The sequence below is a fragment of the Mirounga angustirostris genome, unplaced genomic scaffold (assembly GCF_029215605.1).
Source record: "Mirounga angustirostris isolate CCGP_5_RB_7025 unplaced genomic scaffold, mMirAng1.0.hap1 SCAF_9, whole genome shotgun sequence".
NCBI lineage: Eukaryota > Metazoa > Chordata > Mammalia > Carnivora > Phocidae > Mirounga > Mirounga angustirostris.
This window is the reverse complement of record NW_026991717.1, coordinates 109,793,805-109,807,730: the sequence shown is the minus strand read 5'-3', so window position 1 is coordinate 109,807,730 and position 13,926 is coordinate 109,793,805. Positions and strand designations below refer to the sequence as shown.

The 13,926-nt window shown below is 37.3% G+C and overlaps 1 protein-coding gene across 8 annotated transcripts in view; it reads right to left on the bottom strand.

Moving 5' to 3' along the window:
* Positions 1 to 487: 487 nt before the first annotated feature.
* Positions 488 to 13,926, bottom strand: part of FUT8 (fucosyltransferase 8) — a 315,924-nt gene continuing 302,485 nt past the window's right edge. For all 8 annotated transcript variants that reach the window (XM_064571176.1, XM_064571180.1, XM_064571175.1 and 5 more), the window contains 2 exons: positions 10,262 to 10,412; positions 488 to 1,488 (listed from right to left, as the gene is read on the bottom strand). In XM_064571176.1, coding sequence (XP_064427246.1) covers positions 1,171 to 1,488; positions 10,262 to 10,412 — 469 coding nt within the window. In that variant the 3' untranslated portion in view covers positions 488 to 1,170. The remainder of the gene's footprint in view (positions 1,489 to 10,261; positions 10,413 to 13,926) is intronic.

The window sequence follows — 13,926 nt, the reverse complement described above, 5'->3', positions numbered from 1 at the left end:
TCAACCCCAAAGGTTCCTGGTGCTCTCAAAAGCAGGACATAAGAAAAGACACATATTGGTTCCTGGGTAAAACAACAGGACTCAACTCACAAAAAATGACAATGGCCGCAATAAGAAAGGTTACCAACAAGCCTGAAATTGTTCGTTTTGGAAATGGAGGTGACAGTTCCTCTGGGACAAGAAGTGTGATTATTTAATTCAATTAAAAAAATAACGCCCAAAATAAGAAAATAAAAGCGCTCAGAGAATATCTTCACAACTCTGTAATGTGTATCAACTAAATTCAGTTTTCAGTGTTAAAATGGACTAATGACTCTGTTAAAATGGACTAATGACTCTTTGACCTAAGAACTGAGTAGTCACTCAATCAGAAACAAAAAAAATTAAGCAGAAAAACTAGAAAACTCCTCTTTTTATCATAGATTTTCTACTATAAAGCTGACCACCACATCATCCAATGATGGAAAATTCTAGAAACTTTACAAAATTCCTCCTTTTAAAATTTATTTTTTGTTATCAAAGAGAATGTCCAGAAACACTGAGTACTAAAGATCCGTTCACGGCATTGTTTTACAAAAGTTCCTAATGGAGTGTGAATATTTTATTTTCTGATGTATCCTTCACTTATTAATGACGAAGTGGAGGAACTGATGCAATTACTTAAAAAAAAAAAAATCCAGACAAAAACATCCATTCTCATTCTGAATCTGCTGATTGGAGTGAATTCAGTGGTTACAATAGCACCACTGGCTAAGAACCAACCTCCCCATAGTAGGGAGCTTTTCTGGTCTTCTCATTAGGTCACGAAGGTCTCTCAGATATAGGCACCATGTTTGAAGTCTCACACAAAATGTCCGTGTCACTTAAATTACACAATGTGGCAGTGTTTGTTCATGGGGACATAATCTTGAAAGAAGGGGCACAGTAGAAAACAACCTGTTTGTATGTTATATGTGAGTACATTACTGGACTGTGCATGAGTTTAAGGGCGTTGTAGCCCTCGTTAAAGAGTAATTCCACCAATGAAGCATCTGTCATTTCCAGTTCCTCCTGGTGCTTGAAGTTGTCTACTCATTTCACCATGTGTTGTAAGGTCAGGGCCTTCTTCATCTACTGTTTGGCTCAAATGATTTGAACTGAGTTTAGTTGTCCTTCTCTTCCATCGAAGTTTTATTTCTCAGCCTCAGGATATGTGGGGTACTTGACCGTTTCTATCTTCTCTCGGACTTTGTAGGAGGGATATAGGCCCGTCCTTCCCAGTTTCCTGTTGACACCTTTAGAATAGCCATCCCAATGATTTCCAGCCACACCAATGATATCTCCAGGTTCCATGGGGATTTCATCTGCAGTTCGAGGTTGGTGAGGGTAAATGGCAATCTGGTTGTGGGCATTTTGGCCCCCAAAATAGTAGATGTCATCCAAAGAATGGAAGTTTGCAGAAGCATCAGGATGAAGTGTTTGCATGATTTCGTAAGCAACTCGACAGACCTTGGGAAAGAATGAAAAAAAAATGTTAGTATACATAAAATCTCCTTCATCACAATCTGAAGGCCCTTGGACAAACAGACTAGGACTAGACCAGGACTAGGACTGAGAAGATGAGAAGTAGTAGATTCTAGTCACAGGTTTTCAGTCCATTTGCTCTCAGATATGGCACAAGTCATTCTTCATCTTTGTGCACAATTGTTTCTCTTTTTTTTTAAACATAAAAGATTACTACAACTAAAGTCTCTGGGAGAAAAAAAAATATATATATACAATGCAAAGTACTTTAAGAATATGAATCAGTTAATTTTAATGAACATTTATTAAGAGTCACACAGTATACCTTGTGTTGGGCACTGGTGAAAGAAAAATGAGTAAGACATCGTTTGTGCCCTTGAAGAATTTAAGGTTGAGCATTAGGATTATAAATACTTAACACATATGCTGCTACTCCCTTCCCCTCCATTCAGTCTCAGTCAATCACATACTCTTTTCTGCTAGGTTGGACTTGATCTCAGAACTCTTCTCAATAGAAATTCATGTAATTATTGACAACTAGCATTGGCAGGTGAGCTAAAACATATCTGTCATTTCTGTTCTAAAGAGTTTTAAGAGCCCTGAGTAGATATTAGCATTCTAGAACTAAAATAAGATGGCCTAGCCTTTGGTGAAGATGCATCTACCTGATGCATTTAAGGCTACTTAAAAGATTCCTCTGTCCAAAGAATACCTACTATGCCCGCTGGATGGCCGCTGAAATTCCACAATATGAACTTTGTACACTGAGCCTGCAGCTTGGTGATAAAGTTAAACAATAACTACTTTCATGGGGGTATAACATTTTAAGCAATTAATAAATACATTCTTTATAGAGGAAATGGGTTTCAGGAACTTTTCTAAGAATAGGTGAACACAGAAGAGAGAACACTACCATTTTACTTAGAAAATTATTCCATTATAAATCATTGTGAACAGAGAACTCAAGTCAAATTTTCTCAAATCTCAGTTGTAGTTGTCTTAGTTAATGAAGCTTTATTGTCACTATGCCAATACTTTTGCATTTATTTAAAATGATACTACTAACAGTAATTGTTAACCCGCTCAGTGGAGCAAAATCAGGATTACCCACTAGTCCTTTAAAACTCTGGTATTTACGAGATCAAAAACTAAATGGAGCCACTCATCCTTAACTATTATGAGCAAATGAAATCTGATTAGGTTAAGCATCACCTTAACTTCTTAAAGAATCTGAATTTCAGGAACTGCAGGGGTGCTTTTCAAATGCTATATGTAATCTGCAAATGAAACTAAGTTTAGAAAATATTTTAAATTTTGCAAATATGGACTAAAATATGAGGAGAGTAAGTGATCGGCCCAAATTCTAGTGCTAGAATTTCAACTAGTCATAGAACCAAGACAATGACTTTGCTTGCAAGTTTGCTACTCCATCAACAAACTAATTTTACATTGGGGATGTGGGGATGTCATGGTACAATTGAGATCATTGGTAGAATACTGAGATTGTAACAAAATAAGGGTCAAAAAGTTTTGGAACGGGAACTCCAAAGTCAGCCGAAGGCCCATAGGGGATAAGCAAAATCAAGTGGAGACTCCGGAGAGGAAGAAACTAAACAATTAAAACAAAGCAGCTCCAATAATAGCAAAGTATAGTGACAATGATAGAGGCTGGTATTTTTGGAGTTTTTGCTGTCAGACATTGTTTTTAGGTATTACTGAATTTAATCCTCTAAGTAGCCCCATAAAATTCTATCATGCTCATTTTACAGATGTCAAAGGTCAGTTAAGGAATTTGCCCAAGGTCACACTATTATTAAGTGGTAGATTCCAGTTTTGAACCTAGGCAGTTTGTGTATGCTTGTTAACTCCTAAGCATATTTCTCTTGTATATCCTGGTCTCCATATTTGGATTGTAACACCAGAAAGAACAAACATAAGGCCAAAGCAAGCCTTGGGCAAACTTGACAGGTTTTTTTTTTTTTTCTTTTCTTCAGTGCCCACTCTTCAATTATCTCTAGCCAGGAATGCAGGAACTTGCATTGCCCTTGGGATGACCACACACTGTGGCAATGAGCTCTGATGTATTTCCTCCTCTCCACTATTAATGTCTCACCCTCATAAAAACATTGCCTGCAGTCCCACACCCTTAGGGATCTACTTTCTTTTGGAGGATAATCCTAATAATCAGTTTATATTTTGGTATCCATAAAGTGTTAGCCTGTGGATAACATATGTATTTTCTTAAGCCAAAGAAAAATGAATGGTAGAAATTTCAGACACTGAGGTAGGCTGATATAAGGCCCTTTATCTTTCTCATAATACTGGTGGGTGCTGTTATTATCCATATTTTACAGCTGAAGAAATAAGCCCCAGAAAGATTAAGTGAATTTCAAAAAAAAAAAAAAAAGTGGGGGTAGGGGAAGGAGCTAGTAAATGGTAGAGCTACAATGAGAATACTTTCTGGCTCTCCACTATACACTAAACTGTCTTAGAATAAGTACCTAGTACTGTGCCCACATAGTAGGTGCTCAGGAGTACCTGTTGAATGAATACTGCTTCATGCATAATACTAGCCTAGCAGTGGAAATGCAGGTCCATGAGTGATATTTAATCTCTAAGATCCACATATAACATTCTTAGTAGTTAAAAAGATTTCTCTATATTTACCATGGGCACCTTACTGCAAAGGGCTAGAAAGATGACTATAGTGTTAATGTTTGCATTTAATTACCTTAGGCTTCCTCTCTGGGCTTTACCAATCCAAACTGTGTGACAGGTAAAGGAAGGCTTTCAGCTGATATCAATACTAAGTTTGATACTGGACAGGTAGCATGATTGAGAGAGGCAAACCTTTTGGTTTGAAAGCAGTGGCTGGCTATATGTAGTAAGTTTTATTTCTTATTTCATGTCAGTGTATCATTTAGAACACCACTAAGCACACAGTGATGAGTAAGAGCAAAAATGTTGCCAAAGGATAAAATACAGATGCAACTGTATTAAAAAAAATTAAAAAGGAGAGGAAGTTCCATTAACCTGAATTTTATCCCTGAGAAGCAACCAGCTGAGTTTATATGAGCCTCCAAAGCCTTATCAGAGCAGATGGGATCTTGTTTTTCTGTCAAAATAGATGGGGCCAGGAGGATCTCCTAGTGTGAGAAGTTGGAAGTAAGTTCTTGTCTCCCTGGGTGATGCTGAGAGATGTATGCACTTTTCCTGTAAACTACTTTGTTTTGCGATTCAACGAGAGAACAGTATCTACTATTGTTTCATGGGCCTTACCTCACTGGAAATTCCTATCCAGAGTCATCTGTCGAATAAAATGAATGTAGTATATATTTTTCCCTTTGGGCTTTCCAAAATCTGATTCAGAAGGTAAGGAGGCCAGGTGTATTGTGTGTGGATTTGGAACCAGACAACAGAGTACCATGAGAGTGTTGTATTAAGGGTGAAAAAGGAAAGTGTTACAAGGGAAAAGTAATTTTGTCCTATTGTTATTTTAATGGTTAAAACTACTGAACAATGTTGATTGCTCCTTTAAAAATGCTGATTACCCAAAGCCTTTAAAGTGAGCATCTACAACAATTTCTGTAAATTAGATTCCAGAGTAATAAAAACTGATTCCAAAACCGGATAAGTAGTATTTTTTTTTTTTAAAACCTTTCTGATATTTTGCCTATTTACAACTAAGTACAACTGAATAACCACTGCTATTTCACCAACTATAATTTCTGTGTTTCATATTTAAGATGGTTTTATTAAATAGGAAAATAAGTGACAAAGTAGATGCTTCGGGTATAGGCAAGAATAATTTGGAATGTGATTGCATAGCTTTCAAAACTTACATGATGTTCTTTGAAAATGTTAATATTGCCTCTAATTTTCAGATTAAATCCCGAGGATTGTTCCCTTCAATTTATGAGGCTTTTAGGACAAACCTGGCCTTGAGAAACAGCTCTGATGAAGGGATTCAGAGAACTAAGAGCAACAATAGTAACAAAACTAGAGAGTAAAGTCATATTATTGGCTTAAAAAAACTTTTCCTTTAAGGAGAGAGAATTCCCAGATCCTGAGACTGAGGGGGATGGGTCCAAAATGTGATGAGGAATCCCAATCAAGGTGCCATGGTATTGGTGCCTGCGGTTTCTCAAACATTAACCAAGTCTTGCATGGCATTTCATTCTTCCAGTATTGCCTACAACAGCTCATGGTCAACAGATAAACTCTTTCTCACTATTGTCTTATAGTGTAATAGTCCTAAAAGGATTGGACATAGGAGACAAAACTGCAGGGTTGTCAAAGCATTACGAAGAAGATATTAACCTCTTTGTCACTTTCTAATAATCTCTTGGAATATGATATTATCATTGAAGAAAGTTTGAGAGTTGGTTGTCCATGTTTTATTCTGGGCTGAGATTTGGTTCTCGATGTTTTATTCTTTTGTCACCCTTCTGGATGTAACACTTTAGTCCTTTTCCATTTCCCAGCATGCCTATGGCATATGTAAGAATGTTCTGCAGATTAATTTCCCTAAAGTCAACACATACACAATTTTACTTGCATTTGTTAAAGCAAAGACTATTACTTATCATTCACCCTTTGGGAATGAAGAGCTTTTGTTTCTGAAAATTTATATTATATGGTGATGTTCTCTTTCAATAAGCTAAATAAAAGAGTTGAGGTACGTTGGCACAGAGAAATTGAAATGCTGAATTTACTGGCTACTTTTCTTTCTTTTTTTTTTTTTTTAAGATTTATTTATTTATTTTAGAGTGAGGGAGAGAGCATGAGAAAGTGTGAGTCGGGGAAGGGGCAGAGGGAGAGGGAGAGAAAGACTCTCAAGCAGACTTCCTGCTGCTCTCCAAGCCCAACACAGGGCTTGATCTCATGATCCTGAGACCATGACCTGAGCAGAAATCAAGAGTCAGATGCTTAACTGACTGAGCCATGCAGGCGCTCTCTGGCTGCTCCTCTTAACAAAGAATTGTTATACCCGTACAATGTACATGATTATTCAGTGGAACCTAAGCATTACCCATGACCACAAGCAGGAGTAACAGAGTCCTTGAACAGCATGTTTCATGCTCCTCCTAAAACATGGGAGTATGTGGTCTGAAATGGGGCCATGTGAAAAAAGATTGCTCAAATAAATACTGTAGAGTCTAACACACAAAGGTACTCCTATACTTTTCCCTTTATAAATAACAACAGCAGCTAACATTGTATTTAATATATTGCTAAGTACTATTCTCAGTGCTTTACATATAACTTTTATTTTTTTTTAAATATTTTTTTTTAAATTTATTTGACAGAGAGAGAGCACAAGCGGTGGGGAGGGGCAGAGGGAGAAGCAGACTCCCACTGAGCAGGGAGCCCGATGCGGGACTCGACCCCAGGACCCTGAGATCATGACCTGAGCCGAAGGCAGACGCTTAACTGACTGAGCCACCCAGGCGCTCCTATATATAACTTTTCTTTTTTTTTTAAGATTTTATTTATTTATTTGACAGAGAGAGACACAGTGAGAGAGGGAACACAAGCAGGGGGAGTGGGAGAGGGAGAAGCAGGCTTCCCGCCGAGAAGGGAGCCTGATGCGGGGCTCGATCCCAGGACCCTGGGATCATGACCTGAGCCGAAGGCAGACGCTTAACGACTGAGCCACCCAGGCGCCCCTACATATAACTTCTAATCATCACAAAAACTCTATGCAGTAGGTCCTACTACTGTTTTACAGGCTGGGGGAAAAAAGGTCAGTGATAGGCTAACTAATTTGTTCAAATGCCACCCAGATACTAAGTGATCAAAGTTAGATTTGAACCCAGTCTGATTCCAAAGTCCATGTTGCCTCATTTTGTTCTCTGCCTAGGAGTCAATGGCCTGGCATTTTGATGCTATCAGTGACTTTTTCTCACACTCCACTGGTGATGATGATGAGACATTTCTGGGAAAATTTCAAACAGTTCCAATTTTGGTTTATGGCAAGAGAACCTCTACAATCAAGCAACCAATTTCATTCACAGTGCAAAAATATTGAACTGTACTAAACCCATTTTTTTTCTAAAAATATTTGCAAAAAATGCTGGAATACAAGTAAGCCCAGAGATTTATCAGTGAATGTGGAATTATTCCATAATTTCAAATGCTACAGCTGATAGTCATCAAGAAAGGTTTGTGATAATGGCAGTGATCACATTTAGCAAACTGCTACTCAGTATATAAATGTAAGGTATTTTTACTGTTAAACTTTTATTCTGAACCCTCACATAAAATTTTTTGAGGTATTCAAATCTATTTTGGTATATAAGATATTGGTTTGAGTTTTGCTTTGGTTCAAATGAACAAAAGTTATTTCGGATGAACTTTGTCTAACTTATCAAGAGTTTTTAGGAACAATATAATATATAAGCACAAATCTCATTCCTTTGGAGACAAAAAGTTCTTTCAGCACCACTCTTCCTTCATGTGAATGACTTCTCTGAACCTGAGGTCTGGAGAACACCCTGAGGTTGATATGCATAAAATAGAACAAAGTAGTATGAACAATATGCCCCTCAAGCTTGGACAGATTTCTACTATCATAAAGTAATAGAGGTCCCGATTTCTGGGTCAAAATTAGAGTCATGAGGTTATAAGAATCAAAAATTCTATAGCACATCCCTGAAAAGAAAAAAAATAAAAGGATTTTCTTTTTGGAATGAGCCTAATGGTATTATTAAGGAGGGCTGGAAGAAGGAAAGCAAAATAGAGCACATGCCTGTCTCAGTGTCTGCCCACATGTAAGGCTGCTGAGTGTTCAGACATGTATATATTTATTTAATTTTCAAGCTTTATGACTACAGCAGTGATTCTAAACAAAGGTGATTTTGTCCTCCCCACTGCTGTGGGGTATTTGGCAATATCTGAAGACATTTTCAGTTGTCCCAACTTGAGGTAGTATGCTACTGGCCAGGAATGCTGCTGAGTATCCTACAAGGCACAGGACAGTACCTCACAACAAAGTACCTGCCTATAATGCTAAAAGTGCCTAGGCTGAGCAACCCTGGACTACAGGAATAGACTTTAGACAGGCTTAAAATCTAGGCCTACAGAGGTGGTGGTATATCTGGGAAAATGACTCTTGCTTCATCATTCAAACAATAAGCACTCAAAAATGTGTAGAGGTTGTTACTAATCATTTGCACCTGTTGATCAGGTGGGCATATAGCCAGATTCTCAATAACATTTGAGAGAGACCAAGTAGTTATAACTCCTCCCGTCTACCCACCAAGAGACTAGAAAAGGGAGCTTCTCAATGAGAGGATCCTTATCCCCGTTAGGAAAAAAACGTCAGCAGTGGATGCCGTCATGGGAACTTGAAGGCCAAGGAAGTTTTCTGTTCTGACTAGGACTATTGCTATGTGACTTCTGCTCTGGGTGGAAAGTTGTATTCTTATTTCATATTGAAGAAACTCATAGCCTTTGCTGGGGTAGGTATCTTTCCAATAATCATATCACCACCCCATTGTGACAATGTGCATTGTCACAAAATAAAAAAACTGTCCATTTCTTTATACTCTCTGAAGTATATTCCCATGAAAATGGTGCGGCCTCCCTTCTCACATTTTCTTTTCTCTGCTTCTTCTAAGCTTTTAGGCAAAGATTTATCTTACATGATCTATATTTCTTGGTAATTACTCTCCAGTTACTTCATGTGAGTATTTTGCTCACTAGATTCTGGACCAGGGTAAGATCTGTTGTAGCTTCAATCACCCTAGAAATCCTCTCCACACCTAATATAATTCTGAGCACAAATAGTCATTTAACAGCTTGTTGAATGAACTAACCCATAATATGCACATAAATGAGAGCAGGATAAAACCAACAATAAATATTTCTATGCTGGTATTCCACTGTGTATACAAGGCTGATTGGACCACTCATAAAAACAAAAACACCAAGCCCATAACATATAATTATCTGCAACAATTAAACTCAAAGAACGATTGTAATATGGTATTGCCTAAATTTAATATACAGTCTCTTGCTTGGTAGAAATGTAACAGGACTTGAAAAAGAATTACATTTACACTTTATTTCCTATAAAGCAATTGAGTGAGACACAATGCTTGGTGTTTAAGCCTCTCAGTATCAGTGCACCTATGTGTAGAAGTGGATGGATGCTGGCTGCATACTGACTATACAAAATCAGAAAGTATTTTTTGAAAAAAGATTTTATTTATTTATTTGAGAGAGAGAGAGCGAGTGCACACCAGCAGGAGGAGGGGCAGAGACAGAGGGAGAGAGAATCCTGAGTAGATCATGCAGTGAGCACGGAACCCTACATGGGGCTTGATCTCATGACCCTGAGATCATGACCTGAGTCGAAACCAAGAGTTGGAAGCTTAACTGACTGACCCACCCAGGCACCCCTACAAAATCAGAAAGTATTAAGTAAGCTTACTTACTTGCTATTTTGGTTAAATGCTGTGAACATGCCAGTACTTTAAACAACTCCAATAGCTGGCTTCAGTGGAGATGTAGTCAACAATTGCTTGTAAGCAACTAAATACCTGAATACCTATTTTTTTTGGAGGGGAGGGTATGGAATCTTCCCATTCTTTCACAAAAGAGATCATTCCCAAATATTAGGAAAATTGCACCTGAGTCATGATAACATTAAACACACATACATACATACACAAAACAAAACAACCAAGAACTTCCTGAACTCAATATGACCAAAAAAATATTGGCCATTGAAACATGCCCTACTATCACTTACCTGGGATGAAAAAGTACACACTAGGAAGTCTGCCTGGGAGAGAAAGTGTATATCCAGGATCACACCCCGAAGTGAATTTTCTGTGTATCGATTGTGTAGCCCAGCAGACCAAGAGATAGAATTATCACTAATAAATTCGTAAGTGGGGTACCTGTAAAAAAAAAGAAATAAATTTGTACATAGTCACTGAAATCACAGTACTCTATCGGGAGGTATTATCTTACCAGAAAGTCTACCATATGCTCAAATGATTCTACTGTGAATTAAGAGGTTTTAATTATACTCTAGTACAGAGTGAATAAATTTTCTCAGGCGTGAGGTAGATCTTCAGAGTTAAGTTGCAAACTTAGGGAGTTAAATCAAAATGGGATAATAATTGTACCTGCTTTATATAATTCTGTGGGAATTAAATACACTAAGCAATGTAAAGTGCTTAGAAGAGCACCTGACATGTACTAAATGCTCAATAAATATTAGCCGTGATTGTTAAACATTCTTCTGCAGATATCCACTTGGTTTTATTCCTTACTTCCTTTAGATCTCTGCTCAAATATAGCCTTATTAATGAGGACTTCAGCAATTTCTATCTTTTTTTACCTGATTAACTTCATGACTTTTATTATCATTGGACATATAATATATATTGACTGTTATTTACTGCCTGTATCCATTCCCCACCTTCATCATCCCTAAGTGGAATGTAAGCTCTTTATAAAGAGGCATTTCATCTGCTTTGTTCACTGTATTATTCTTAGTACTTAGAAGAGAATCTGGAATAAAGGATTGATAAATATTTGTTGAGAGGGCAAGAGTTCCTATTTGTAAACCCTGAACAATCAGAAGTCCGTTTACATGTCTGTCTCCCACACAGTATTCCCCAAAGGTTGGAACTAGACTTTATTTTTCTTTGCTTCACAGCACCTAGTACCCCACACAATGCTGTGTGAGTAAATACATGAATAAGTGAGTGCTTCCTATGTCTGGGACTTTTTCCTAATCCCCTAAAAGCTGCTTCAGATTCTCTTCATTTCACAGCCACCAAGGAGCTTTTTCTCATTGCCTCTAATAATGACTGTGACAGCCAAGTCTCTGAGCACTGTTTCAGACTGGTAATCAGTGTTCCGATCCATTTGGCCTCATTATTTTTGACATTTTGCCCTCTTCAGCCCCAAATCAGGGAGACAAAGGAAATGTCACATTTGTTTTAAAAAGAAAACAACCAAAAAGACTTTTAATGTGATTCTTGTGAAGCTGCATACCCAGGCATGGGGCAGAAACCGCAACAAATAAATATGAAAAGGCTGGAGGATAGAGGACCGAGGGAATCATTAAAACACACCAATACAGGTTTTATCCTCGAATAGACTAACTCTGTCAGCATGGTTTGGGTGCCCAGTGAAAAGAAAAGAGTGATCCTTTTGCTGAGATGTGACACTAACATTAATGCCCTTCCTAACTTAAAGACCCCTCTCCCTGGAATCAAACCAAAGAACACCCAAGTTCCTCAGGCCTTATCTGAGACTGCTTGATGAAGGATACGGAGTTTGGAAAAAACAAACAGAAACAAAGTAAATAATGGAAAAGGGAGATTTTGCATCTCCAATAAAATGTATGGAAATTTCTACACAAACATGCTTCTTTCTTGTCTTCTGACCACAAGTACATCAGCAGAGGCATTACTTTTACTGGTCCTGGTATACAACTCCTACAGCACATTCATCTAACTATACTTCAATAACTTGTTACATGTACATGTATATGCCTACCAGCTGGATACTCCTTGAAATAAGGAGCCACATATTATATTCTATTTCTCTTTGTATTCTAGTGTCCTGTAACTGTGTCTAGCATATTACATTTCAATAAAATAGTGAAAAAAATCACCACCCTTTATTGCTGAGTCTTCATTTCACAAGGCAACCAAACCCTTTACAAAAACTTTTAAATACATTTTTCTTGCCTCTACTCATTTAAACGGAACTAATTTTAGGAGGCTCAGCCAGCATTTTTGATAAAGAGCGCACTAAATATGTAAATATTTATTCTGGGAGATTTTTAAAGGCTTGTTTCCTCTCCTGTTTCACCCCTGTTCCCAATCTCCACGTCTCAGACTACACTATTGGATTGACAGCTTTAACAGTTTTTATTTCTTTGCCAATGATTCTGTGATTTAAACACTCTAACAGTGAATTACCTAAGAGAGATATCTCCACATTAGCAATGGCTGCCACAGTCAGTGCAGGTGCCAAAATCTCATGGACAAACTCAGTCTTAACCAAGAGAAACCTGAGGTGTAATACCAAGCAGCAAAGCATTAACTGCTCATTTTCACACAGAAATCACATATATAAAGTTAATCTTGACTGCTTTTACAAAAGATAAGCTACCCAGAAAATGGATTCTTCCCTGACTGTGTGAATTCTATGCATCATTTAATTCTTCAGCTCTTCACCCTCTTGAAGCTCAGAAGTCTCATAATCACCCTGGACACTATACACCTTGATGAGAGATTAATTCATGTTTTTGGTCTCCTAAAACTTAAATGGCAGAGGTTTTATGGTTTGCTTAGGTATCAAAACTAATCCTGACAGGTCTAAAGCAGAGTTGATTCAGAGTAGAAAAACATCTATGTAAAATAATGAAGTAGAGAAACAGCATTTAAGTTCCTGAGAAAATTTTCAAAATGACTCATAAAATTGGGGTGCCTGGATGTGCAGTCGGTTAAGCATCCGACTCTTGATTTTGGCTCAGGTCATAATCTCAGTGTTGTGAGTGCAGAGCCTGCTTGAGATTCTCTCTTCCTTTCCCTCTGCCCCTCCTGCTCGTGCTTTCTCTCTCTCTCTAAAATAAATAAATAAATCTTTAAAAAAATGACTCAGAAAATTAAAATTAAAGGATTTCCAGAGGGGGAAAAAAAGTGCATAAAATGCTGCTGCTATGTTTATAACAGAATATGAAAAAAACCCCTGCCTCCTGGACTACCATGGGGAGAGGAGTTACTAGCTGCTGACCACAAAAAGGAAATTCAAACTGTACTATTCCCTGCTGCCAACTCTACTATAAGGGTTGCTTCTTGTAAAAATATCATGCTGCACTATGGATCAAAGTTGTAAGATGTTCATATCCTTTTATCTAATATTTCCAAGTCCAAAAATCTAGCTTAAGGAAATAATGTGGACAATTTTAAGAATACATCATAGCATTATTTATAAGAGTAAAAAACTGGAAATAACCTAACTGTACAATATTAGGCAAATGAGCAAGCAAGCAACTGCACACCAATATAGGAGATATATAGTCATTAAAAGGGACATTTATGATGATTAAATTTTTAGGGACCTGAGAAAATGGATCCATTGCTGTATTAAGTAAAAAAGAATTCAAATTGTTATATACAATATGATCAACTACTAAAATGGGTAACTATATAAATGACTAAAGGGAATAAGTCAACATTTAAGTAATTGTTGCCACTGAGTAATAGGATTGTGGGTAACATTTTTTCCTTGCCTGTATACTTAACAACTTCCATATCTTTTAATGAGCATGAATTATTTTGCTAATCAGGGAAATAAGAAAGACAGGAAAAACCTTGTGATGCTTCAAGAACAAGTAAAGAGTAGATAAAATTAATTTTATTATTTTTTCAACCAAGCTACAAATTT